The following is a 27,981-nucleotide window of genomic DNA, read 5'->3' as shown; positions in this document are numbered from 1 at the left end:
AAATACAAAATTATTGTTCTATAATCATAATTCATAACAATTATAAAATCTTATGACCAAAAACAATAGAACACAACTCCTATGTATCAAACAAAAATTTTACAATAAATAAACAAGTGGGTGTTTTCTTGCTACTGTCCACGTTGATGAAAATGTTCAATGGAATATTCCTTTTCAAATCCAATATAACAATCAGAGACCAACATCAGCTTCATTCCCTGCCAAAAAAATAACAGAATAATCAGAAAAAAAATGAGAAAAAAAATGGACTCCCATGTTTATGAAGTAGAACCAACAAACCTTGACAGCTATTGAAGTTGATGGAAACTCCATTTTCGTGACTAAATGGTTCGAGTTGAAAGAAACCCTCTTCAGACCATATAATTCAGAAGTTGAACTATTACACACCAGCAGCCACCATGCCTCATCTTTTAACTGTTGTTCAAAATAATTCAAATTATTATTTATTTTCTGCTTCATTAGCGCTTTATAAACAACACAAGAGTTTATCTATTTTACCTTTGGGAACCTTGGGACAAAAGCTCTTGATGTTTTGCGCCTGGAATTCAATTTCTCTAATCTTATATTCAGAAACAAAGACGACTTTGTACTAGTACCAGATTTTTTCCCCTGAAACTCTACTCTAACTTGAATGCGAGGAAAATGCTCCAAGTCCTGCAAATAGCATTTTTTTTCTTCCAGGTTATATTATTGGAGGAAATTACAAATTTTCTCGTTTTTTAAACAGAGGACAATCACATAAATAATGAAACAAATGCATGCAAGATCAAACAAAAAATATTGACAACACCAAGTGTATGCATGCTTACAATAAATATGGCATTTACTAGATAAGATCATGTTTGGAAACATAACTCATTTAGACTCCGAAACATAACTAATTAACATTTCAATTCCAAAGTAAAGTAAAGGAGACTGAATGGCTTTCATTTTGACTCTGTTAAAAGCTTTTCCCTTTTATAATACTCTTGTCAATAAATACCTGGTATAATCTTGAACCTGTTGAACTACCAACGATAGAGAGTAAATCTGACTTTGGAATCTCAAGAAGTTGTTGCACACCAGAAATGCCTCTTTCACGTAAAGCGCCCACAATATCATCTGTCATACATGGCACCATCCAAAGCGCAGAGTGCTCCTTATCAAACCAAAGACCCTGAAAATACAAGTGAATAACGTTTATGGAGTTCCCCCGGATAAGCATGAGATGGAAGCATGCTAAATGCAATAGAATAGTTTCAAGAAAGATTTTAACATCAGAGTATTAATGTATAATAATATAAAATAGTATGTCACATTAATAAATCAATCCAACACAAACTACAACAGCAATACTGCCATATTTGTTTATTTTTTAAAGGATACAGGGCCTGGTCATAAATTTATATATCTTCATATAATTTACTAGGCTTGTAATAGAATAATCTCTCATAATATGATTGAGAATAGTTAAGATACAATTATGTTATGGTATCCAATATATAGATGATATCCATTAAGTAAGTTAATTCAATCTCTTTTTTTCTTTTGTTTTGTTTCTACATGACATAGATACTTACTATATGGATGGTAATTTTATGTGATTACATTTGTTAAGGGGAGATGCAGCAAATAAAAAAGCTACCTGCATGACCATTTGTAGAAGACGCATACAATTCAATGTACTTGTGAGCCACCCACTATTAGCACATATATCTATCATTGCTTGTATGATACGTATGCTTTGATCCAAAACAGACTTCAGGTCGGTCACATAATCACTGACTGGTAGTTCTAGCTGAGAAAAGTGGGCCTGTAGGCGAACCATCAAACATAAAAGAAACCATGTGAGAATACAAGAACAACATGTTGAAGGGATGATAAGATGAGAAGAGATCAAAATATTGTCTTCAGAGATAAAAGAAAAATTGGTGCTAACCTGAAAAAGTAAATTTGCTTTAACATGTGGATCATCAAGGCGATTCTTATCCACCATAAGTGGAAGTTTCTTTGATAGTTCTTCATTGTAGTTTTCCTACCAGCATCAAGTATATGTATCTTGCATTCAGAATTATAATATACAACACATAATGGAATGCAGAATTATCTCAGATAGGAAACCACCTCATTATGCCGCACAGGGAGCTCGTTATATTCAGATGCACCAGACAGTATGTGAAGGAAAACCTAAGGTAGAAATTTAACATTGAAAGAGGTACTCATAGAGGAAAACATACAAAGCTAAAGAAATTATTGGTCAGAAGTTTTACTTCAAGAGAAGTGTCTGGACCAATATTTGAACCAAACAGCGACACAGTTAAGTAACTAAGATAATATTGAGATGCAACTGAACCCAACATCATAGGCGTCACACCATCATCATCGATCTTTATACATCCACTGTCCTCCAAATCCTCAAATGTGCTCTCAACCAGGCTACAAAAAATTCAGATTACTATAGTTGCAAAAGAGAGAAGTCAAATACTGCAATTAAACAAGGGACAAACCACACTATTACCTTGACAAGTAAGAACTGATACTTCCAGATTCAGTTTCCTCCAAGCCATAATAAGCAGGGTTGACCATCTATGAGACGGATATCGAATAAAGAAAATTTAAAGTAAAATAAGGATGACTATACCATACCAAACAATACACATTTTTTAAGGCATACTAAAACTCTAATAACTATATATCCATATCAAGTGATTCTTAATTAAATGCCTCATTAATGAAATGAACTTGTTCACATCTGTTACCAAAGGAAAAAAAACACCTATTCATATCTATCTCCTAAAATAGTTTAATTAAAAAGAAAAAGGAAATGATTACTTAAATCACACTTTCTTTTGCATAATAAGTAGACTTTGTTATAATTCAAACCAAACCCTGTCTCTTATTCCAAATCAAAACTGCTTCTCAAATAAATCGAACTTTATAGACTTACAGACCAGTTTTAGAAGTTCGTGTAAAGGATGTTGTAAAAATCTTTGTATAGAAATCTTGCCATTGATCTCATTTTAGAAATTCATAATGTTTGATTATAAAATACTAGCATTATTTATTTTTGGTATCTCCAAGAGTTGCATCCCCTGTCCTCTGGATACCCTTCCACACAAGTGTCTTAGGTGAATTATTTATCTATCCTTTCTTGGCAGGGTAATAAATGCATGTAATAAATAAAGCCGAACTGACTGCGGCCCAAAAGTTTGCTCTAATTTAGAAGAGCTATTCACTGGTCCATGGCAGAACAACATACATTTTTGTTCATGAGATATTTTAAATGCAACGAGAAATGCACAAAGAAAAGGCCATGGTTACACAGATATAGTCAATTTACATCAAGGATTGGTTAATCATCAACAAAAAAGCTTGGAGATATCAGTCTGGTGTTGCTATGAGCATCACAATTTGATAAGAGACTCCAAGTATTAGCTATCTGTCACAGGAAATTTTCTGCCTCCCACTTGTGAAACTTAAATTTCATCAGCACATATATATGAGGACATCTCATAGAGCATGTCCAAGAAATAGACAGATAAATACCAGTCTGCGGAAGAGATAAGTCCAAGTGAGGTAATGCACTGCATCTTCCTTGTGACAAATTGTCCCAGAAACTATCTCAGCATTTAGATGATTATGCAATTGGTCTTTGAGACTACTTTCGACAGGGAAAGGTTCATATAGAAACTGCAAAGAAAGAACATCAATTAAATAGCATAGAGAATGGCCCAAGAGCTTAACTGCACAAGATGAAGTTCATTGCAACCTTTTTGTAGAAGCTCTTTTTAGGTTCATGAACCAGAATAACAGCTTTACCATGCTGGTCGTATTGTGGCCGACCAGCACGACCCATCATTTGCAAGATATCTGTAATTGGAAAATCCACATAACGTTTTGCTTTTGCATCATAGAATTCAGTACCCTGCAAATAAAGTAGCAAATTTGTTAAAAATACCAGATGTGGTAAACATGTCATGTGGAAATAGACAGTGGTCAGACATCTGCATGCTTAAGTTCTCTAAGAAAGATATATAGTACCAACATCAAATGATATCGCATTAGTATTATATTATGAGATATTATTCAAATCCCACACATAATATAATATCCAATACCCTAACAAACCTTAAAAATTCTCTTCATGTACCAAAACTATCAGCCAACCTTGTTTCCATCCACAATGTAGTTTCCCAAAATGACATTGTAAGAGGCATCACATGTTTAACTTATATCCATGATCTTAAACAGCATTATTGTTCCCCATCTTACTGTATTTTAAAGGATCAAAACTCAAGGAGTAAGATTCGACTTACTAAGATGGAAAGCCATCAATATTACCGAACCAATAGGGTTTTATGATTCAGGAGATCGACTAACTGAAGGAGGAGGTGAGAAACTAATGACTTCAACTCAATCATAAATATCTGATATCTATTACTTTGATCAATCGGCCTATTTATAAAATATAGGTCAGGTATGTTATAACCAACAAATGAAAGCAATTAATGAGCTGGCAAAACTAACGAGACTCATTTGTAACTAAAATAAAAGTACAAGGACTTAGTAATTTCAGATAACTACTTCTAACTACTAACTATTTCTAGAAGATGAATATGGATCGTCCATTGCGGTTGTCTCTCCACCGACGGATTGTCTACCCCTGAATCTTAATCCTATTTGTACCATATACACTTGAATTAAAGAGGACTTTGTCATTGTCTTTCTTCATTTCCCTTCAGTAAAGATGTATTTTGGCTACACTATCTACACCTAAGTCATGTTTACCAACTTGTACCAACAATTAGATATTTCTGAATGTCATAGTGAAGTTTGTGAATTGTCCTTTATACTTGTGTATCCTTTCCTATCAATAATAGAAGTTCATCTTTTTGTATTTAATCAACTACTACCGTGTCAAATGCTTATGGGTCTCACGTGTCAAATGCTTATGGGTCTCAATGGTTTGTATCTTTAATCAATTATTGTAATCAGATTACACAGTTCTTCCTTGATAAATAGATAAATGGTGTTAGCACTCACTCTGATTCTCTCTATGATCCAAAATCAATTTGGGTAAGATTTAAAAAATGTTTAAAACAGATTCCAAAGGCTAGTTTGATTATACATACCTTGATAATAACCAGATGTGCTGGGAGGTTAACACCCCATGCCAATGTACTAGTACAAACTAATACCTGAAACATTATACAGAAAGAATAGAGAAAAAGAGAAAAAGTTACCTCAACAGAAATAATGTGCAAGACTGATCAATAACATCATGAATATACGATTACGAAATTAGTTGCAACCTGGATTTTATTGTTCCCGAAAAGTTCCTCAACCAAAGACCTATCCTTGTCATTCAGTCCTGCATGATGCAATCCAATACCAAATTGTAGAGTGTGCCTTAAATTCTGATCAGTAACCTGTGATAGAACCATCTGTAGTGCATCTTCTGGGATATTCAGAAACTGTCTTGGCTGTTCATCTGAAGCAGCAAACTTCATAACAAGAAAGTACACAACAGTTGTCATTGCATTATAAATGTTGATCTACTAATTGCACTCATAGTAATTTTCCAGTGCGGATGATGTCTCCTACCTGAATTAGATCTAGTGCTGTAAGCCTTGTTTGTCGTCTAGAAGATACAAATATTAAAACAGGTTTGGTAGGAGAATGGGTGCATATAGCAGCGTATGAGGGCTTGTTCATGCTATTCATTCGAGGGCAGTAATACTTCCCTGGATATCCCTGAAGCAATAGGTGAAAGTTCATCCATGGATACAATGAAATAATTATAAATGTGATAAACCTTGCATGCATTAGCGAAAGATGTAAACATTCATTACATTATTAAGACTTGAGAAGGTATTTGTCTATGTAGAACTGGAAGAACAGGCCACATTCAAAAATAGTAATTGGAAATTAGGTGATAAGACAATGCCAATATTAAATAAAATAATAGGGCTTGCAAATACTAAATGACAAGCTTGTTGCCCTCAAATCTATATATAAATATAAAAGTAAAATACTAAGGCTTCTCTCTAGCCTTGTTTTACATAAGATAAAGGATGTTTGTGATACCCTAACCAGCCTCATGCATTAAGTGTCCAGCGCATCAGACCTAGCAATTTTCTAACACGCTTGCAACTAGAAAACCATTGTAGAAGAATACTTCAACCTTTCCTACTTTGATATATGACCAACGAAGAACACCAACTCATCTTCTAGAATGGATAGTAGCCTCCTCCAACCCCCACTCTTTACACAAGCCAATTCTAATTGGGGAATCTGACCCAACTTATGCTTCTGATAATGCCTGCCTTTTGTAGTGTTGTGTTTGGGATTGTATAGCCTTCTTTTGACATGTATTTGCTATTGCAATGCACAATAGCTTCTGGAAAGTGTGTTGTGACTTTTATTTAATTTAACATGGTAGAGATGTATTTTCCTCCCAATAAATACAGCATTCAAGAATTGTTCTAATACCACTTGTATTCACGTGCTCATGAAACATATATTCATACATAACCAATCATTATTTATATTCCAGACTACAGAGTCGTCATCATGCTTAAAATGGTATATTAGGTCCTGAACTTTCAAAATATATTAGTAATATGAGGGAAAAACTGCAATGATCTTCCTAAGCCTTCTACTAAGGAATCCCCTATCATCATGGTTGTGTACAACCATCATAACCCTCCTTGATTTTCTCAAGTAATCATGAAGGATGAACTGTTTTTACTTTGAATTCTCTTTGCAATAGTTAAACACATTACCGGGAATAAAGGATATGGCACATAGTATAAATGGCATAAAAGAGAGATCGGGATTTGAAGTGCAACAATGTGAAATAGTGAAGCCACTTGCCTGAATATGAACTTCAAGAGGCACAGGCCTCACGCTAGGCTTGAAATTGAACAATCCAGGTTCTGGAACACCCAGCCAGTTAGCTAAATCACTAAATACACACAAAAAAAATTTAAATTACAAGTTAGATTTACAGAATCAGATTACTATATATTCTATGAAGAAAACTGTAGTTTGTTTCCATTTTTAAGGGAAAACATCTTCCCATTATAGAGTGGGCCTAGAAGAGAAGGAAGACAACAATACTAACAGATTCCATCAGAAGTTGTAATTTTAAAACATTCAAGACTAACCATTAGTTATTGCACATTAGAATTAAGCTCATCTTAAATTGAACTAAGGCATAGTGTAATGCTTAATGAGAATTTAGAAGATAAATTATGTAAAACAGGCACAGAAGTGAGATCCAACAAAGAGAGGAAATCAAATGTTCAAAGACAAAAGAAAAGTGATCTAGCACTAAAAGCATACTGGGCATTTGCCAAGGCTGTTGATAGTCCCACAAAGCGAATGGTACGATCTGTTTGTGATGATATATATCTCATCCTTGACACAATAACCTGAAAAGACAGAATTCTCCATGTGAGATCTCAAAGAGAATAACTCCTGAGAAAGATTTCATAGTATTTCTAAATAAAATATCACCGCACATCTTCTAATTTGTAATGATGTCACTTTCAAGTGAACCACTGAACATCCAAATGTCAAGACACTCACAATTGTTTAATCAATAAATATGAAACATTAATTTCTTATATTGGTCTACATGAAAATACTTCTTTTCAGGCACTTATATTGGCTTACACGAGATGACTTGTACTGTCGTTGATGAAAACTCACCATTTGTTGTGGTCTGGACTGTATTGCTAGTTGGCTAGGGTTACCAACTGGCCGTGGCTGTTTCCTACTGATTCCTCTGTTTTATTTCTCTTAGCTATTTGTTGTAAACTAGTTTCATTGTCTAGCTCCATATTTACTAAGTTTACTGGTGCTACAACTTTCTTTCACTGAAATTGATGGTTTAAAGGCCTAGTTCAAAATTGTTGTTGTATTGGTTGGTTAGCTCTACATCTATGTAATCTTGAACAACTTCCACTCCAGTAATTGATGTTGTGCTAGCAAACTATAACCCTGTGATAACTAAACATGCCTCTATAAGTAACAAAAATATATTTCTTTCAAGCACAAGTACTAGAGATCACCAGAGCCCTTGGAGATCATCCAAGCAAGTATATTCAATCTTGAATACAAGTTTCAACTCTGCAGTTTCTTCCACAAGTGTCTTATGCAAGTTGTCCAACTACCGACATGAGGGGAGAGAGACGAGAACCCATTTTAATGAGAGGGAGATATATTAAGTGTAACTAGGTTGATGGAACCTTAACACCGTAAGTTCGATCTTAGATGAAATAATCTATTTGACCCAATTAGACATGTTCATGGGTGAATTGAGACAATTTAGATATCAGAAGTGATTTTAGTTATAAGTTCAAAGGGTTACTCTAAACATTTTTCATAACTAATTTATCCTAAATGAAGATGTCTAACATAAAAGAAAAAAAACTTTTTCTAATATCAAATCAAACAAATATATCTATGATCAAACCTCAAGAATGGGCCCACGATCAGCTCCAAGTAAGTGGATTTCATCCAAAATCATTAGTCCAACCTATGTATTTGAACATCAAATCATACCAACAATTACATCAGATAGTTGCAGTAATGTATGTTTCATAATTGGAACAAAACAATATAGTATTCAAAGGTCTCATAACTAAAGAGAAAACATTATATGGATGAAAGACCTTCGTGACATAGCTTCTACTGTGCCAATTCCTGCTAATTCCATCCCATTTTTCAGGTGTTGAAATAATGATATCGGCTGACAAGAGAGCTGCTAAATCTGGAGTATAATCTCCAGTCATCTCAACCTAATAAAAACAATGTTACCACTAATAGCATATCTCAAAATAATGCATACACGTGGAAGTAAAATCTATCAAACCATCTTTTTTCCAAGTTGAGAAACAAGGCGCTTCTTCCAATCATTCATCCTTTCCCTGACAATAGCCTTTAGTGGAGCTATGTAGATAACCTGCAAAAATAAAGTCAAATAACATAAGGAGAGGAAACATTGCCTCAACAAAGACACTATGGACAAGGGAAAAAACAACATTAAACAAAATTGTAACATTTTGTAGCAGAAAACCCACCCACAACATATACTTTTGGTGACTTCAAGAGTACTCATAGCAATTATCCTACCATAGATGGGCTAATAAGTCTCAAAATTTCATGTGAACGTTGAAGCAATTAAACATGTAGTTTGGAGTTTCTTTATGTGAGCTTTAGTTGGTCTAATTTAGCTTATGATTTTAGGTGAATTACTAAACATAGTATTAGAGCACTAGTGCCTATGTCAAATCCACAAACCAAAAAGGGTTAAAATCCAATCTATTTTGCTCAACCCAGCCTAATCCATAGTTAGTACAAAGAAGACTTACAAAACATAACTAGGCTAGATTATCCCTCTTTCTAAGAAAACCATTTAGTACCTTAGAGGTTTACTCTAGTGAATTTGTCATGAAAAAGGGGAGTCTGCACAGGATGGGATTATTTAGATCTCATTGGAATCTAATTCCATCTCATTTGTATCTCGCTCCATATTATTATTTCTAATGAAAAGTTGACCTTATTCAAATAATAAAAACTGTAACATCAATATTCAGTAATATCAATATGATGCAAGTAATATTAACAACTTTAACATCAATATTTACTAATATCAATAAAAGAATGTAAGTGAAGACGTATACAAAATTTCCATCTAGATGATCTGGAATTGAGGTTTAACTTCATTTATTATGTTAGCTCAAGAAGAAAAATCTAGATAAAGGATTGCAGAAAGTAAGAGAGAATAAATTGTGGTGATTTTATTCCATGGGTCATGCCCATAAAATACACAATACACATGCAATTCTATGATAGAGTTACTTCCTGGATTAATGGGATAGTTCGTTTAGGATAATTATCTTCTAACCACTTTTTCTTCTTCTGTTCTTTTTGTTTTTGTTTCTCTGCTCCCTTCAATCTGTAATTCTTTAAACGCATCTCGCATTTTCTTTCTAATGAAAAGTTAGCATTTTTCAAAAATTAAGTAGATAACTATCCTCAACACTTGTCTACCTAAATAATAGTCGAATTATCCATTAATCCCAATATTCTATATCTGAATTTTCTTCTACAGAATTGATTAATTGTTAAGAAGCTTATATATGAACAAATAGTAAGTTACAAACGCGACAACATGCCTTATTGTCCAAGGAGATGATTCATGCCCAAAGCTAAATGCAACAGATTTATAGATTCCAGATTTACCTTCATGTCAGGTTGTGTGTTAAATAGATGAAGCATTGCAAGTTCTGCAGATATTGTTTTACCACTTCCAGTTGGAGCACCCAACAGTACATTCTCATTGGTATGATACAGAACATGAAAAGCCTGTGCATCCAGTAAAAATATAGATTCAGAAAGTTCAATAGATTTAGAAACATTAGGACAAGAAACCAAACATTTAAACTGTTTACCTGTGTCTGGATAGGATTGAAATGTGAGAATCTGTACAAGGTTTCATACTTTTCGTTGCCAATTGCAGTTACTGGGAGAGGTTTCAAGTCGAGCAATTCTGTATGACTTGTTCGGCCCTGTATAAAGCAAACCCAGAATTGGGCAAGTACAATAGCGCAGATTGTCAGATGCCAAATGCAAACAATGCAAAAAACACACTTTGTTTGCAGAGGAAAGAAAGAGGACCTCAGGAAGTGTTAGCTTCTGAAATGATATTGTACATAGAGCCTCAGCATGCAACCAAGAATCAGAAACAGCGCGAATGTAATATTGAGGAGGATGTGGTTCAAAAATCGGCACAGTGAATGAAATCTTCTGTGCTTCTCCCTTTGCCATCCGCTTTGTCAATGTGAAGAAATCTGAGTGGTAGATATGGTCGTTCTCAGAATCCTGTATAGGAATCTTCTTTAGAATTGCTTTGATGAATCAGAAAGAGGTATCTAACCAGATATTAGGAAGCTAAAGCTGTGATCAAGGATTGGCGTGTAACAATGAGAAAAGATACATTTTGACACAGAGATTAACTTAGATTCCACAGATATAGCAACTTGAAACAGGGGTGCATTGCTGAACCATATTTCATCATCAAGCTTTGTGACCATATATTTTCTCTAAATCTACCATGGTAAGTTGGGAATTGGATATCATGTTAAAATTCAGGAAGTTGTTAAATTCTATAAAGGGTGATAAATTTTATATTATTCCGTCCATATATTTTATGAGATGACTTAAAACCAATTTAGTGTCCCAATTAATAAGATTACTAAGTGCCATTTCTATACTTTAACACGATAACCTCAAAACTACCTTTCATATTCACAGGCCCATACATTTAATGTTTTAGCTTTTATTGTCTGACAATAATAATTTTAACAGATCCCTAAAACCTCACCCAGAAGACAAAGTGGGCTTATAAATGAGATTATACAATGAGCCTGCATACATAGAAACGGGTAGTTTTTCAAAATATATGGCATTTTGACGACTCCATTGGAAAGTCATCGTTAAAATTGAAAGTGATTTTTATTTGGTATAAAAAGTGTGATATCATCCAATCACCTTTTTATGTATAAGAAGTGTGATTGAATGAGGTTACACATCATTTGTTAACGTATTTACTAGCTAGTTTGTGATTCATTTTTATATTCTGAAATTTCTCATCTTACCCTTACTAAATATATGATTTTATTTTGCAATTATAAGTTACAAATAATATTTATTTGTTTGTTAGCATATAGTTCAACTTTATACATTATTTTTAGTGGAGGATGCTAGCATGACCCCCACAGCCAAGATATTCACTTCAACTTAAGGTGTTCTAAGTGGGAATCGAACCCGTGATATTTGGTCTCTTAAGAGTCACTCTTGCCACTTCAGCTACCTTTAGTGGGTTATAGTTTAACTTTATACATATAATTCAAAATTAACACATAATTAAATAAAAATTAATACAATTAGTAATAAGCATATATAATTAGCACACGAGTTCTTGCATTTAAAAACCAAAAACATATAATTATGTAGAATGAAATGTCAATCAATTGGAACTCGTTGGTGAGTCTCTCAACTTAGATGTAAAATCATCTCTAATGATATCATTGGATGAAATAGTGAGCAATTAACATTTTTTTTGTTTTTATGTTACAAAATGACATTTTATTTATTTCTATTAACACATAAGTTCACACAATTAAAAGTTAACACATAAGGTTATACAATTAAAATAAACAAATGTATTAAATATTATACAATTAACATATGAAAAGACAAAAACATATTAGGATGATATAATTGGATGAATTTTCAATGAATTGGAACTCATTGTCTATGTCTCCAAAAAGGTACTACAGGTAATACAACCATGCACTGTGAGCTATTCTTCATACATGGAAGTAGCAGAAGGGGATTCATTGATCTTATTGGCATCTAACATTTTCTTTTGTTCTCTGATTATTAATTTTTTCCCATCCTTCACCCCTCTTCTTCTTTCTAATGTTCAAAACGCTTTTTACATTTTCTTTTGAATAAAAGTTGACCTTTTCAATAAAAAAAGGATGAATTAAGCGGCTTACCTCTACTAAAATCCACCAATGAAGTGCACCACCATGAGATCGTTCCTTCCATATGAAATCTGGTGATATAAGCAAGTCCACCTGCATAGAGGTGAATTAAAATCGTGAATCGACTACCCAAAAATGTTTTTAATCTAGAGAAAGTGTACGACGGAAAAGAGAAGCTTTATCTAATGCAATTACCTTCAAGACAGTTCTGGTTATTGGACTAACTGTGGCAGACAACTGGATTGAAGGGAAGTATGCTAAATATTGCTTAACCATCTGCAATTATTCACAAAGTTCTAGATCATCCATAGATCCCAATATAAAGAAAGCAACAACCATTAGATAGATCTAGTAGAAATAGCATACTCTTCCTCCAGGTGCATAACGTATCAAAGCTCCAATATCTTTCTCGTCCATGTCCCTAAGATGATCTAAATCTGCATCTCGCTCTTCAAGCTTTCTCAATATCTGGACCATAGAAACATCAGACAAGAACAAAACACAAACCAATAAGAAATGAACGGTAAGCAACTAAACCTACTTCACCAGAAATATCCATATGAAACTGTCTAAGAGGATGTTGGTGGGGCCATATTTGACGATCCACAGCCTTGCAATAATCTAATAGGAAAGAAGTCATCTCACACCATCCTCTGCGCAAGCAAATCTCAAATAATGCCCTCATTATTCTTGCCAAACTTGCACTTATGTATGACGCGTCAGACACCAACGAAAAAGAATCAATAGACCCATGAGAAATATAGACCTGCAAATTGTGTTACAGACAAATTGTGAAATATAATAGCTCCCATCTAAGAAACAACTTCAGATTTGACAAGTCAAGAATACCTGTATGAGAATTGAGATTTTCCCATGTTTATTTGCTGGCCCACCCTTAACTTCCAGAGGACAAAATGATCGGATCAACTTTTCTAGCTCATTTTGTTCTTCTTCTCGAACAACAATATTTTCAAACTCAGAAGAATGAGCAACCATTTCAATTACCTGATGGGAGGAACAAAAGAAGTACAAATGTAAGGGGGATAAGACACAAGGATCAAGGAGAAAAAGGATCCTTCATAAGAATAATGCCACTTTAACTGCAAGGTAAGTATCACGGATCGTCAATGTGTAACAAGCTAAATAAGAAAATATTGAGTACATCACCCGCAACTTTGTAAACCTAGAAAATATTCATTTAAAGTTTTATCACTATTTTCAAAATTCAATAGTCTCAAATCTTTTCACATCAGAAATATGTTCCACCTTCCATCTCGTTTTGTTCCTCATTTACACTTCTTTTCCTTGCCCTATTTTGTAAAACAATTAATGTTATACTATTACGTTTTCACCAAATTAACACTTTTCTATCAAATCAAAACATTTTCCATATAAATTTACAAAAACGTCTTCTCCACATAGTTTTTCACTTAAAAAAAGGAGGGCATTTTGGTGAAGAAATATATTACCTATATTTCCATGCAAAAGCATAAATGTCAATCAGAATAGAGCTATGGGTGTAAGAACTATGAAATAGAGAATAAGAGTAGAAAGATAGGGATGTTCTATTAGCACAGTGCGAAGTGACCTAGGTGATTGAATTTCACCTCTTCACCCCTAGCATAAAAAAGGTAAAAAGGTAAACAAGCAGTGCCAAGATAAATATGACAGGGAGCACTACAATCCATTGACAGTCGCTCAAGTGTTGGATTAACATGTAAAATTAATGGGAAATTAGATTTGATTAAAAAAATGTAAAATTATATTAGAGAGTCGAAGTAGAAAAGTAAGCACAGCTCAAGGAATAGATGACAGGGAGCACTATGATCACCTCACTGTCGCTCATGTGACGCCTTAACATGTCATTATAAGTCTCAACACTGGAATACTGAATGTAGAAGTGACTGGCTATCCGACCAAGCTCAGTACAGTAGAAATTCCCGCTCTTCTCATCAAAACGCATCATTTTTGCTTTATCAAGTGCTCGTGCAGCCTCTGCCACAAAGGCTCTTTGTTTTATTGTCAAAGATGGATCTGCAACCACCTAAAAACAAGTATAAATTCCATGTCATATAGCCCTGTTAAGTTACAATGGTTGGCACTGCAAAATTAACTAGATTTAGTGTAAAAATGCAAGTCAGCATTATAATGTTGTGAACTGATAGTGTTCAGCTATAGAAGTCCCAACACCATTATGCCATTACAGAAGCTCCTCCACTACTCCCACCCCCAAAAATAACACACAAAATTTTCCTTTCAAATTCTTTCCTTTTAATATATTAGACATTTCTGTGGATGGGTTATTCTAAGAAGACACATTTCAGTGAAAAATACCCTCCACCATACACACAGACAAACGGAAAAAAAAAATAGCTTAATTTATTGAAATCCTTCAGAGGGGTTCATGAAAGAGTCACTGAAAATAGGAAGTCAATGAACTGTACCAGTGTTAAAGTTGCACCACAATCCAATTTAGCAGGAAAATCTTACATAATTAGTTGATTTGATTGAACTAAGTAGTAGCATATCCAGTATATATATAGACAAGATATAAAAGAGAGTTAGTTTACCTAATGAATTCTGAATAATAGATTATTTTCAGAACAGGAAATGTCCAGTTATTGTAGTAAAAAAGCATATACGAAAAAGAAAGAATTATGTTTATTTCTCTGTTTTTTTATGCTTTGTACAAGGAGGTGCCTAGAAAATACATAGATGCGTTCCTTGTATATTTATGGAAGGGATTACAATATAATCAAATTAATCATCCCTAAAATCTTCCCATAACCGAACAGTCAAATATTACAATACATTTCCTCCTTAATTGTTGTAGTATATTTTACCATTATAGTTTCATACTTGACAAGAAAAAAGGATATCACTGTTTAAATCCCTTAAACTAAATGAGATTTGAAAAGGTGATGAAAGTTTGTATACAAGTCCTTGATTTTCTCCTTGATACTCCTGAACATTCCCAATGAGAGGAACTCCCAAAAAACAAAATTGTTATGCATGATTGCATATGGCCGACTCCAGTTCAAATTGCAAACTAGAATTAGGGTTTGGAAGTTTCTAAATCAAATAAATCAACTTGGAATTTGGACAGTTGGCATGTGTGACAGACAAAAGAAGGAAAGATGCTTTAAGTTGTATTGTGAGTGATTTCTAGGATAGATATCATAGTGCATTGACAGCTGGAAATAAAAAGTACCTCATCCCATCCAATACCATATGCTAAAGGATTTTTTTGCATCCTAATAAAAAGGTAGGTATATCCTAGCCAAGCACAGGCTTCCTTCATATTTGTCACAGTCCCTAGAACCACTTCAGCATTCAAATTGTCCCTCAGCGAACTGATGAACTGCAACAAAATAAAGAAATTACAGGGACGAATAAACCACAAAAATACAATGGATAAAAATTGGATCCATGGATGACAAGGACCGCTCAAACTACTATTTAAGCAGATTGTACAAGAAACATATTAATTAGGACAGATATCAAACAATAAACTGATTATGAACATCATAATACTAAGATAACAAGCAAGGAATTAAATGAATATAATATTTTCTTCTTACTAAACAAACAAAGAGAGTTATCCTGAGAGGGCAAAGATATTAACAAAAACAAGCAAACAAACAGAATCAGCAAGACAAGCAAACTAGCTGGATTCGTCAATAAGAAGAAATGGATAATACCATGGATATTAGGAAATAAACATTTATAAACTTAAGGATATCTAATAACTATAAGAATTTTGCAGATGTCTTGAACTATTTGATTTCTGGAGTTGGATCCTAAAACCATCAATTGGAAATAGAAACAAACCTCAATTATGTCAAATACAATTAACAATTGCAAACAGAAAATGCAAAGATATGTGGAAGATACCAACTTTTACTGATGGAAATATCTTAATATAACTGAACATAATAAGAACCATGTATATTGACCGCACTAAAGCATATCACTCATTATTCAGTGAGTAGCAAGAAAACATTAGTCTAAGAAAATGAGTAATACTTTTTTTGGGAAATACTTTATAAATACCTGACTTTCAATGGGCAGTTGGCATGTCAAAAGCCGTAGATAGTAAGCTAATTTGTCATGAGTGGTGATTATAATGCCTTCACCACTTTTGTCGAATTGAGGTCTACCAGCACGTCCAAAGATCTGTAACAAATAAGATCACAAGTTTTCATAACTCTAAAAAATAATTTTGAAAAAAAATATTCAGAACCAAGTGGCTTGACACAGAAAATAAAGTAGACTCCAATAAGGTAGTCTTACTTACTTGCATCACATCAAGCATACCAAGATCTCGCCATCCACCAGCTTTTGGGTCATATAATTGAGTTCCCTGAAGTAATAGCATGCAGAAGAATTACAAAAAAAAATACATTCATAAAGCTTTTTTTGTCTCTCAAAAATAATGTTTCAGATAGGGATGTAAGCAATTCGATTGAGTCAGTTATTTCCCCGAAAATTTCATCACAACCATCGGCATCAGTTTCTTTAAAATCAACAACAGCCTTTTGGCGGCTGAACAACAGTTCGGTTTAGGCGGTTATAATGTAGGTTTGTCAGTAAGAACTAAGAACAGAGAAGAAAGATATCAAAAATAAAATTACTGATAATATTTTTCTCAATCTCATTAAATGAAAGTCTATCTCACTTCATTGTGGTTAAAATCATCACCAAAATCAAATGAGCCCGGAATCAATGCTTTCCAAAATCTTCAATTGTCGGTTCGCAGTTGAACGATGGTTTGAGTTCAGTTTGGTAGATTAAAGGTCGGTACGACTTAGTCGGTTGTTTGAGTGGTTCAAACTTTCACTCCAAGTTCCAGCAACCCTAAGTTATTGGTTGATACAATATGGTGCAACAACACTTGCTCTTACTGAACAATTCGTTGGTGGTTGAATGTTTAACAAAATCCTGGCCAAGCCTTTGGTCATAGAATGGAAGACATGATTTCGAAGTTGTCAGAAAGAGTCTTTCAGATAAGTTGGCTGTCCGAAAAGGTAGAACCAGTGTACTTGTAAGATTGTGAAAATTACAGCAATGGAACCATCATTCATCCAGGATATTGGAAAAGATTTGAACAGACTGAGAACATGTGAGGTGGTTTTCTGAAGATCAATAATTGAATGGTAAGTTTAACGCATTTCTAATGGGTGGGAATCAAAGTGAAGCATTAGATTACTTGAGTCCCTCAAACTCGGCTCCAAATGCCAGAAAGGAGCGAGATATTTGTTTATATGATCTTGTTAGCATAACAGACTCCATCTATTAATTTCTTTGTAAGACTTCCGAGGAGACAGCCAATCATCTTCTCTTGCATTGCCATATGGCAAAGGAAATGTGACTCTCATTCAAAACCTCCATAATTTCCAATGGAAGATGCCATTAACTTTGGGGGAATGTTGGGAAAATTTGAATGAGAGGAGCACCCCTAACAATATTGGCACAAGCTAGAAGCTGATCGTTTTATGTGGTGGTCTATTTGGAAAAAAAGAACTGAAGAATCTTTTAAGGGAAAAAGCATGGCATTGCTAAGATCAAAGGCTTCATTCTCCTTACACTCGCATCTATCAAGAAGAAAGGAAAATGCAACGGATGGTACTTCCTTGATTTTATTGGAATCTAATTTTTCTTTGATTATGTATCCTTTCTCTTCAGCTCGTTTTGTACTAATTGAATGCTTCTTGTGTTCACAAAAAAATTCTCTTTAATGAAAAGTTTACCCTCTTTTAAAATACAGACTCAGGTCACATGAGAGGTCTGTTTTTTCTGTTCTAGTGACTCAAAAACACAAAGCTGCTGCTGCTTATCAAAGTAAGGAAGTTAGCAATGTTATTATTCTGTAGAAAACAAAGGTGCATATTTAAAACTAAATGGGCCAAGACTTAACATACCTTAATCACAACCGTGTGAGCAGGTAGATTGACTCCCCATGCTAAGGTTGCAGTGCAAACAAGTACCTGCAAATATAAAAGAACTTAAAAAAGGGGAAAAAAAAATCAAAATGTCCAAATTATTCTTAAGATGAGAGGAACAACCTTCAACAGTCCATCAGAGAACAAGCGTTCAGTCAACCCTCTATCAGCTCGCAACATTCCAGCATGATGGATGCCAACACCGGACTCAAAAAGCTGAACAAGCTCTTTGTTTCTAGACTTCAAAACATCCCTCTTAAATGGACAAAAATGTAGTAGAAGAAATTATAGCGCATGACTAGGATACCAGAGTAAAAGGAATAGTAAAGTTCAAGGTACATAAATCTTGCCTTGATAAGTCCAAACTGTGGATGTGTTTCAGTGCTAAATAACGCAAAATCGCCATTCAACTTTGCATCATCAACCTAAGCAATGTATCATGTATAAAATATGACAAAAAATCAAACTTGAATACTCCTCAATGGGCATGCCTGTATCACTCACTATTTCTAAAGGAAAATCAAAATTTACAGAGACAATAATATATGCATTGGCATTGTAAAACTAGATGGATTCATAAAATAAAAAGAATTTTAAAAAATGATAATAGGATCCATAAACAACAAACAAAGAGCACTTTTAGAAGGACTTAAGTTGTTACCAGCTTATTAGCTGTCTTTCCTGTATCCTTCCTTGAATGAACAAAGACCATAACCTGATGCCCTTGGTGTAATGATTGAACAACCTGTGCCATAGAATCCTACTCAGAAAATTGCTATTGACATAGTTTTACAATAGCTAGTGTGTGAAGAAGACCTTCTTGTAGCATATGTCTGACAACAGAGCATTCCGTGCTTGAAAGTTATGCTCACTGATGCCAATATATTGTTGTGCAAGAGGCACAGGACGGTAGCTGGAATCAAAATAGAAAAGACCAGTGTCTGGGTTCACCCTCAGAAATTCTGCAACCTAAAAATATTTATAAGAATAACCACATAAATATTCCATTATCTTTAACATACAGGTATGGTAAAATTGCACATCAACAGTTAATTATGCATATCCCTAGCAACTGTATAAAAGTCATATCACAATGCTTTACACTTTTGAATCCATGAATAGAAAGCATGAGAAGTACAAGTGATTCCTACAAATAATAAAATAAATGTATGACACATCACAAAAGCTTTTTGTTTAACAATATAATATAAGGGTAGGTAATACTTAGTTTCTTAAACTCTAGTTGGAGTTAAAAAACATTCCTTACATCCAGAGTTTTTGTTCTTCTAAATTTTTATTCTTTAACAACTCTTACAAGCATATAAACTCAACATTACTTTTAACTCTTCTATTTTTAACTCTAACGTTCATCTTCTTTCCAAATAAGTGGTAAACTTGGACTGTGTTTTCTATATTTCACTTTGACAACAAGGCTGAAATTTTTTAGCTATTATATTCCAGTTATTAATCCAGACAAACTTATTATAACTATTTCCAGAAAGAACTACATGAATACATGAGATGACTGACCTCCAAATAATTTGGCAGTGTAGCTGAAAGACCCACAATGCGGATCATTGACTGTGTGGATTCCACCTGCAGGAAAAATTAGAGGGGGGAATATTAATTGTTGTAGGCGGTAAAGCAACACCTCTACGATTGCCTAAGCTCAGACAATAACAATTAATTATAGCTAATTAAAACTTGTTAACACCCATTAGAAACTATGAGTCTCATGCATCAGAAGAAGGGAACAAGTCATGAGCTGTCGAGATGGTTTCAACTTTCAACCATAAATGGTAATCACAATTTGACCAAAATCTTCAAAGAAATTATGCACATTAAGGAGACAGCTTTAATGTATAGCAACTATAAATAAAACATATAGATTATTTGGAACTGGACAATTCTGCATTTTTCATCTAGATACGGATCCAAATCACATAACAGTTTGGAATAATTGTATGATATCTTTATCTAGTGAAGAAATCCTTTAGTTGTAAACATAAACTCTCATACCAAAGGGAAATTATATTATTAAGAATACATTAACTTACTTAAGAGAGACAAAGATCATCTTCTTCTTTTAAAAAGGTCAACTTTTAATTAGAACAAAAAGGAATACAAGGAGCGTTTGAGCATTACAAAACGGGGGTGGGGAAGGGAGAAAAAAAACAAGGGTACAAAGCTAAATGCAAATAAGATCATAAAATTCTCATCCCGTGCAATACTCCTTTTCCAAATAAAAGCGAACGCATGAAGTAAAGTCTTTGATTCTTTCAACTCCAAAACTTTTCCCTTGGAATGTTCTTATGTTCTTTCTTTCCAAATCATCCATTACATGATAAGAGGGACAGGCTTCCAACAGAGATGTTATTCCTTGCTCCCCAACTAATTCATTATCCCAGAAGCTTATGACTTTAAGTGGCACATCCTAATGGAAACTAGGAATGTTCTGCAGCCCACATGTCTATGGCAAGATCACAGTGGAGGAGAGTCCGATCAATAGTTTCTTCACTGCTCTCACAGATAGCACACCTACTATATAGGTGTGTCCCCTCCCTTTTAAGTTTGACAGTGGTCAATAGACTCAACACTCCCCCGTGAATTACTTCCCATGAGTAAAGAATAATATAATCAAATCCAATTACTTATGATTATCCTCAATCATATCATGGGCATATTATATTTTTAGATTTTTTTTTAAAAAGGTCAACTTTTCATTGAAAGAATAACGCAAGATGCGTTTAGTGAATTACAGATGGGAGGGAGAAGAGAAACAAAAAAAAAACAGAAGGAGAAAAATAAGAATAAATGCCAATAAAATTATATTTTTAGATTTGATTGAACAATACATGATAATAGTAAAATCAAAATGTTCCTTTCATAGGCTACAAGAGAAAATGTGAAGACAAAAACCCTTTAACCTAATAAACCCAGAACAAGAATTTTGTTTTTGTTAAGGTCAACTTTTATTGAAAAAACTTAGAATGCTCAGCACTCACAAAGTCCAAGTCCATGTCAGTAGAGTTAGATTTCATCAAGATTAGACATAAAAAACTCTTGATTGGTAGTGGCAATGGCTGAAGTAAACAAGGTGATACAACAATCGTTGATACTTTTGTCTCTAGGGTTGCTAGTAGGCATGCTAGATAGTCAAAAACCTCTAGCCTAGATTGATATTTCCACACAAACCCCAATCTAGACAGTAGATTTCAACCCAAACGAAGGAGTTCGAAAGAATTTGATTCAACTCAAAATAAATGGCTTAAAGGACAATCGCCGAACAAAGGGTCAATGTCGAGATTCTCGCAGGGAATGTCGTGGAGTGTGGTGGCGACTGCTTGATAGTCGGTGTTAAGAGTGTATGTGGATATGATGTCAAACTTAAGTGAGATGCCCATATCAGGTGTGACACCACTTGTTTTATTCCGGCTATGAATTTGTTACAATTTGGAATTTCCATGAGCTCATTAATAACAATATGTAAAGTACCCTCTTCACTCAAATAAGCTATATAAATGACAGAAATACACATAAATACAATGTTATAGCTGAAAATTTATAAATGAAGTATGGTAATCATCAAGGCTTTATGATTTCAATTTTTAAGCATTTAGTGTAATGATTTGGGAAAAGATGAAATACTAGTACAGTTGCACATGATTTAATAACAAGTTTCTATATTGATACTTTACCTGTCGAAGAGTCCGAGCTACCAAGGCTTCAATTACAGGACCTCTATCATCATTGAGTAAATGTACTTCATCTATAATTAATAGTTTCACCAGCATCGAGAGTGACATATCGCTGCTTTTACGAGTTATTACATCCCATTTCTCAGGTGTTGTCACAATCATCTGACCACAAAGATTTGATGAAATATATTCTGCTCAAGCAATATGGAAAACAAGAATACAAGACAGGACCCAACCTGAGTTTCTTCAAGTTCACTCCTGGAAAGTTGCATGTCCCCTGTGAGCTCTTTGACTATCATATTCAGTGGGGATAAACGACGGCCAAAAGTAGATGTTACCTCTGCAGCTAATGCCTAGGTTGAAGAGTACAATATATTAGGTTTTCCAAGAGATGCACATATAAGATATAAATTGTCCTACCTTCATTGGAGCAACATAAACTATCTTGAAATCCTTTTTATGCAAGTAACCATCCTTGAAGTGCTGTCCAATCTATAAATTTGTTTCTCAAAAATAAATCAGATATTCATATGCCTTGCCAAACAGTTACGCGCTATAAATTTATAAAAGTGACATAAATGATGATGAAAATGCAAAGGAGACCCAGCATGGCATTATATATGCAACATGGTAAAGTGTAAGACTAAACCCTTTAATCAAACTGTATATACCCTTAAAATTAAACAAAAACTTAATCACACGTGTTCCTTCCAAATTCCCTTTTTTTAGGTTCATGACTAACTGAAAACCGTAATTACACTTCAAAATTTTACAAGCCACAATTAATCAAATTAAAACTAAAATGTGTTGCATAACAAGCTAAACAATAAGAATGTAATCTTTATTAATTAAACAACTTCTCAACTGTAAGAACAGATAAAAAAACTACACATTCTTTTAAATGATAGTGACACATCAGGTTCTTAATCCAATGCACACCCATCACAGTGTGTGAGAGCTAATTTTTCTGAAAATACTACACATTTCCTACATATTTAGAAGGAGGCCACGAGCAGAAATATGAGTAGATGAGTTTGATTTTGTTTCTTTGTGCAGTAAGAACAGAAAATTCAGCTGAAGAGGTTAATAAGCGCTGAGGATTTTATTTATACCTCATGCAGCACTGCAATCATAGCTATATTTGTTTTACCAGCTCCTGTTGGAGCACAAACCTGCAAATCCAACAGATACACGACAAAACGACTAAAATTGGAATCTCACAGTAGGGAAAAAGCAATCTACAAAATTCAACCACTTACAAGTATATTCTCATTAGTGTGATATGTGGTATGAAATATTCTACTCTGGATACGGTTCAGGGACTTGTATCCCTCAAAAGCAGCTTGAGCAAAGTCATCTAACTCCGTTATCCCAATCTGGCGACATTTATAAGCAAAAGTATGGAAGATTATAACAAACGAAAAGATTGCATTAAACTTCTAACAGGGATTCAGAAGTAAATGATGAGAGTGCTAATTGAGATTGGGTTAGTACTACATTTTCTGCTTTCAGGTATTTGCAAGAAAGGAAAATGGAAAATTGCAGCATTGCAAATCCTCCATATTACAGTGAGAAATGGATTCAGAAGCTAAGCAACTGATGGGAAAATCTTGGAAGAACGGGAAGCATCACAGAAAATTTCTTTAAAACAGGCATGCAGTTTTATTATTTCAGTTCAGTTACAGGTATATCTTTAAAGTAGCATACTCCGGTCAAATATATGACAAAATTGCATGTTGATAGAAGTTTTGAGAACAATCCAGGTGTGCACAAACCAAATATTTCATCCACAGTTGGAAGAAGGGTAAAAAACCTAGTTACATGTTGACACTGCATTAAGGAGCCTTCTTCATAGCAGTGACAGCATTAATGTCTGTTGTTAAAAAATTGTCACCTCAGCTTGAATCTCAAATGTAGCAAACCAAGTTCAAAATAATAGCATTTGAGAGGAACAGATGTAGATAGACACAGGCCTTACCAATTTCTCCCCAGGTTTCATGGGTGCGGTTGGTAATGGAGGGATAATAACTTCTTCATAACCTTTGAAATGATTCCTAACTGTACCTTGTGGAAGGGCAGGTGCAGTCAACGCTTCACCAGCACCCACCAGATCATCAAATACACCTTTATTATCACTTGCTTGAAGCAAAGAGCTAAAACTTATGGTGGACAAGTCTTCAACTCCATAATCTGTCCCCCGTCTATTACGTTTTTCCTCCTTGCGTCGAAGTTTATCAATTTGGCGTTCAGTTTCTGTTTGTACTGTTACCTAAAGAGCATACAAAACCAACAGTTGTGTCATTCTCTATCATAATGATGTAGTAGAGCCTATTTGCTATTACATTTTATTATCCGATCATGATCCAGAAAAATCTAAGAATCACAATGATTTTATAATTAATTTGCATCATAATCTAAGAGATAATTTGGATCTTGATCCAAAAAATAATATTTATACCAAATGATACCAAAAATCACACCATAATATGAATCATGATCCATAAAATTATTTGCATACCAAATGAAATCAAAAACCACATTATAATCTAGATCATGATCCAAAAATTAATCTGGATCATGATAAAAAAACAATAATATACCAAACGGAAAAATAAAATCACTTTCAACTTTGGAGATTTTCCAATGTGATCATGATTGTGACAAAATACAAGTTTTCAAATAGGCTCAATAGATAACAAGAACTTGCATCTATACTTTTACGGATTCAAGTTGTTTCACAACAGCATACCTGAGTTGCATAACTAGGCAGGCGTGGTTGTGTATTTGTGGCAGTCTTATTTGATTTGAGTAATTGCAATCCACGATGTATGGCATCAACAAGTTCCTTTCTGTGCTGTAATAAGCAAGAAAATGGTGAAACTGGTCAGTTGAACTCTTATCATATGATAAATTGTGATAGAATAGATAATAAGCAAGTTCCCAATTGCCGATGGGCCACACAAAAGATGCAGTTTCAAAAGGGTGTATGATCTTTAATAGTAGTCTAAACAATAAACTCCCATAAGCTGTTGCAAATCACAGGTGTATATTTCTAAAACTTTGAAGGCTGCAAATCCTAGGATAAATTAAAATCTAGTCGATGACCATTTTCATGGAAGGACTCCAAAGTTAAAGGAATGTTAAGTTAAACATGACAACTAGAAAATGAACTGTGACACGGATAGATAAAAACTTATATAAGCCTTTTTGGTAAGTTATCAGATTTTCAACTACAAAAGAATATGTTCGGAAAAAATCAACTAAAATTTTTTTGTACCTGAATCAAAAAGGTTTTGCAAAACAACACTTTTTACCTACATGTTTTCACCTAATAAAGTTTCATCTAACTCAATCACAGTTTTCATACCAAATGCAATCAAAATCACTTTCACCTTTTACTTTGACAATTTTCAGAAGTGAATGTGATTTTGATGGGAAATACACATGCCGAAAAGGTCAGTATTTATGGATGTAACTATGCCGATATATGTAAATACTATTATCTATATTATGTAAAGTAAGTCACATCCCAAAAATAAGGTTAAAAGGTCAAAGAAAATAACATTAAAAAAATAAGCAACTTATGAACAATGATAATAACATATTTGTATAAAATGGGACTGAGTTCATGTATCTTTTTTCCCAAGACATAACATTTAACCATCAAAATAAACCAGACATATAATGAGGATATAGTTCTTCATTTGTCTCACTGATATTAGGTCTTGAACTGTTTCAAAGGCACTATCCCCAACAAGATCCAATAAGTCACCAGCTATCTGCAAAACAGAAGTTTAAATGTAATGCATACTGATTAAATGTGTAAAGTAGACATAGACAGGATTACCTCATCACCAGGTTTCTCTGAATCGAGAACCCTACATATGGCCATTGCTAGTTCATCTTGAGAAAGTTGGGATGTACTTTGTCTCACCATTTTGGCACAAGCATCTCTCAACCACCAGAGATCAAATTGCATACCTTTAGCACTTAATTCTTTCCCAGTTAAGTCACCATTATCACCCCATCCTTGTTGAAGGAGATATAAAGATGGCATGATTTCCTCTCCCACTAAGTCCACATCCTCAAAAGATGTGTCAACCACAAACCGACTAGGGGGTTGAAATGCAAGGTTAGCACCAAATTCAACATCCACATCAGCCCCAATTATCTTTTTCTCTGGACCAAGGAAGTCAAAACTAGCTGTAGGCTGCAAGTGATAAAGGCTCTGTGCTAGGGTGGCAATTTTAGTAATGACTGCATCTGAGGCAGCATACCCAAGCAGATTTTGCAATTCCAGCCTATATTAAAATGCAAAAACAGCAAATGTGGACTTAAGATTAGTGCTACACATAAATAACAAAATTGACACTAATTAGTTATTCATAACACAAAATCTTTCAATCAAGGTAATATCTTTAAGTATCTCCAATAAGGCCTTATTTGAATTTGGGTTATTTAAATAACTCCATGGGTGATTCAATATTTAAATTCGGTTTAAGAAAATGTGGGTTATTTGGGTAAAAAGACTTAAAGGGTATTAATATATAAGTTATTTTTTTTAAGAAATATAAGGTATTTTGGTGGATGATTTGATTGATGATTGGATGGATGAAAAGATGGTGGGTTATCGAGAGATTGATTATTCAAATAGCCCAATCTGAACAAGGCCTAAGGTGCAAGAAAGAAGATAGCACGGATTTGAGCAATTTTAGCACAGACCAAACTCACCCAGACACAAAGCAATCTCCTTAACCCACTAATGAGTGGGGCATATTGTTTTGATTATTTGGGGGTAAGGGCATGCTTAATGTTTCTATCTTCAGAACTAAAAGTAATAATATTGCAACAAGATCAAGTACGGATTTTTTGCAAATGAAACCTGCCTACTGTAAATTTGTTAAGGAGGATTTATGTGCAAAAGGGATTAAAAATTTACCCATTTTATAGCTTAAACCTGAATACAAATTTTTCAGAAGTCTAGATTTAAGATTTTATAACATAAGAAAGGACTAGTTCAGTTAAGTTGTGCTTAAGCTGGATCCTGCTTTCTATTACAGAATTAAACTTACTGAACCTGACCATGAATTGAACAAAACTTGATCACTAGAATGATTTACAAATAGCTTAATACTTACTTCTTCTCAACAACCGTGATGTTACCCTCTGGCCTGGCGAAAAGACGGTAAGCTGTCAAAGCCAACTCATAGAACTCCTCAGACTCCACTTCTCCACCCATCAATTCAACGACAGCCCCAATAAACTGTCTGTAAGCTTGTCTCACTTCAATTGACGCTGCGTACACACAAAGATTAACAATGAGTATATCCAACTTTTATATATGCAAGCATTAGCACTTCCTTTACCTTCATCCCATAGATGAACTATTCTTCGTGCCAATTTTGATCCATCATGAGAGTTTCCATTCCTAAACCCATAAACAGTAAAGATGGAATTAATGATTGAATTGATTTGATCATGTTTGGTTGCTTCTCCACAATGATTTCCTATACTTTAAGAATTGCACCTATCAAAGATGATCAATTTTCTACCCACTAAACAAATTTCAATTCTCCTATATGGGTTGCAGTGTCTATAACTATTGGAGTAACATAGAAATACCTGGGGGGTTTGAGATTTTGGAAGATGGTTTTACGCTGGAGATAAGCCTGGTCGACATCGAATGGGTCTCTGAGGGAGTGTGCTAACCGTGGGAGCTGAAGTAACATCGCCAAAACCTCTGTAAACTTATCTGAAGAAAGAGAAATGGCTCCAAGT

The 27,981-nt window shown here is 34.2% G+C and overlaps 1 protein-coding gene across 1 annotated transcript; it reads right to left on the bottom strand.

Annotated features, from left to right (window-relative positions):
* Positions 1-27,981, bottom strand: LOC124936977 (DExH-box ATP-dependent RNA helicase DExH14). Its single transcript, XM_047477503.1, has 49 exons — positions 27,826-27,981; positions 27,570-27,631; positions 27,342-27,498; positions 26,051-26,504; positions 25,917-25,982; positions 24,953-25,057; positions 24,182-24,472; positions 23,463-23,579; positions 23,316-23,375; positions 22,624-22,695; positions 22,440-22,556; positions 22,204-22,365; positions 20,036-20,101; positions 19,322-19,474; positions 19,167-19,250; positions 18,856-18,930; positions 18,629-18,760; positions 18,485-18,550; positions 16,861-16,926; positions 16,617-16,739; positions 15,775-15,924; positions 14,395-14,607; positions 13,413-13,568; positions 13,105-13,329; positions 12,930-13,031; positions 12,759-12,839; positions 12,576-12,656; positions 10,690-10,893; positions 10,464-10,580; positions 10,255-10,377; positions 8,882-8,971; positions 8,682-8,807; positions 8,483-8,545; positions 7,348-7,436; positions 6,877-6,967; positions 5,605-5,754; positions 5,313-5,504; positions 5,133-5,198; positions 3,770-3,925; positions 3,547-3,690; positions 2,519-2,586; positions 2,271-2,436; positions 2,125-2,187; positions 1,940-2,035; positions 1,646-1,813; positions 1,004-1,177; positions 520-675; positions 301-435; positions 1-218 (listed from the first exon to the last, which is right to left on the bottom strand). The coding sequence occupies exons 1-49, from the start codon at positions 27,930-27,932 to the stop codon at positions 132-134; spliced, it is 6,267 nt and encodes a 2,088-aa protein (XP_047333459.1). The 5' UTR covers positions 27,933-27,981; the 3' UTR covers positions 1-131.

Source organism: Impatiens glandulifera, chromosome 4, assembly GCF_907164915.1.
Source record: "Impatiens glandulifera chromosome 4, dImpGla2.1, whole genome shotgun sequence".
Lineage (NCBI taxonomy): Eukaryota > Viridiplantae > Streptophyta > Magnoliopsida > Ericales > Balsaminaceae > Impatiens > Impatiens glandulifera.
Note: the sequence above shows the minus strand (reverse complement) of the source record. Positions and strands in the feature narration are given on the sequence as shown.

Excerpts from the sequence above, each read along its gene's own strand:
- LOC124936977 (XM_047477503.1), bottom strand. The coding sequence starts at position 27,932 with ATGTTACTTCAGCTCCCACGGTTAGCACACTCCCTCAGAGACCCATTC. Across the intron at positions 18,931-19,166 it reads GAAAGACAGCTAATAAGCTG|GTTGATGATGCAAAGTTGAA; the intron begins GTAACAACTTAA and ends TACATTGCTTAG. Across the intron at positions 12,840-12,929 it reads GTTATGCACCTGGAGGAAGA|ATGGTTAAGCAATATTTAGC; the intron begins GTATGCTATTTC and ends GAATAATTGCAG.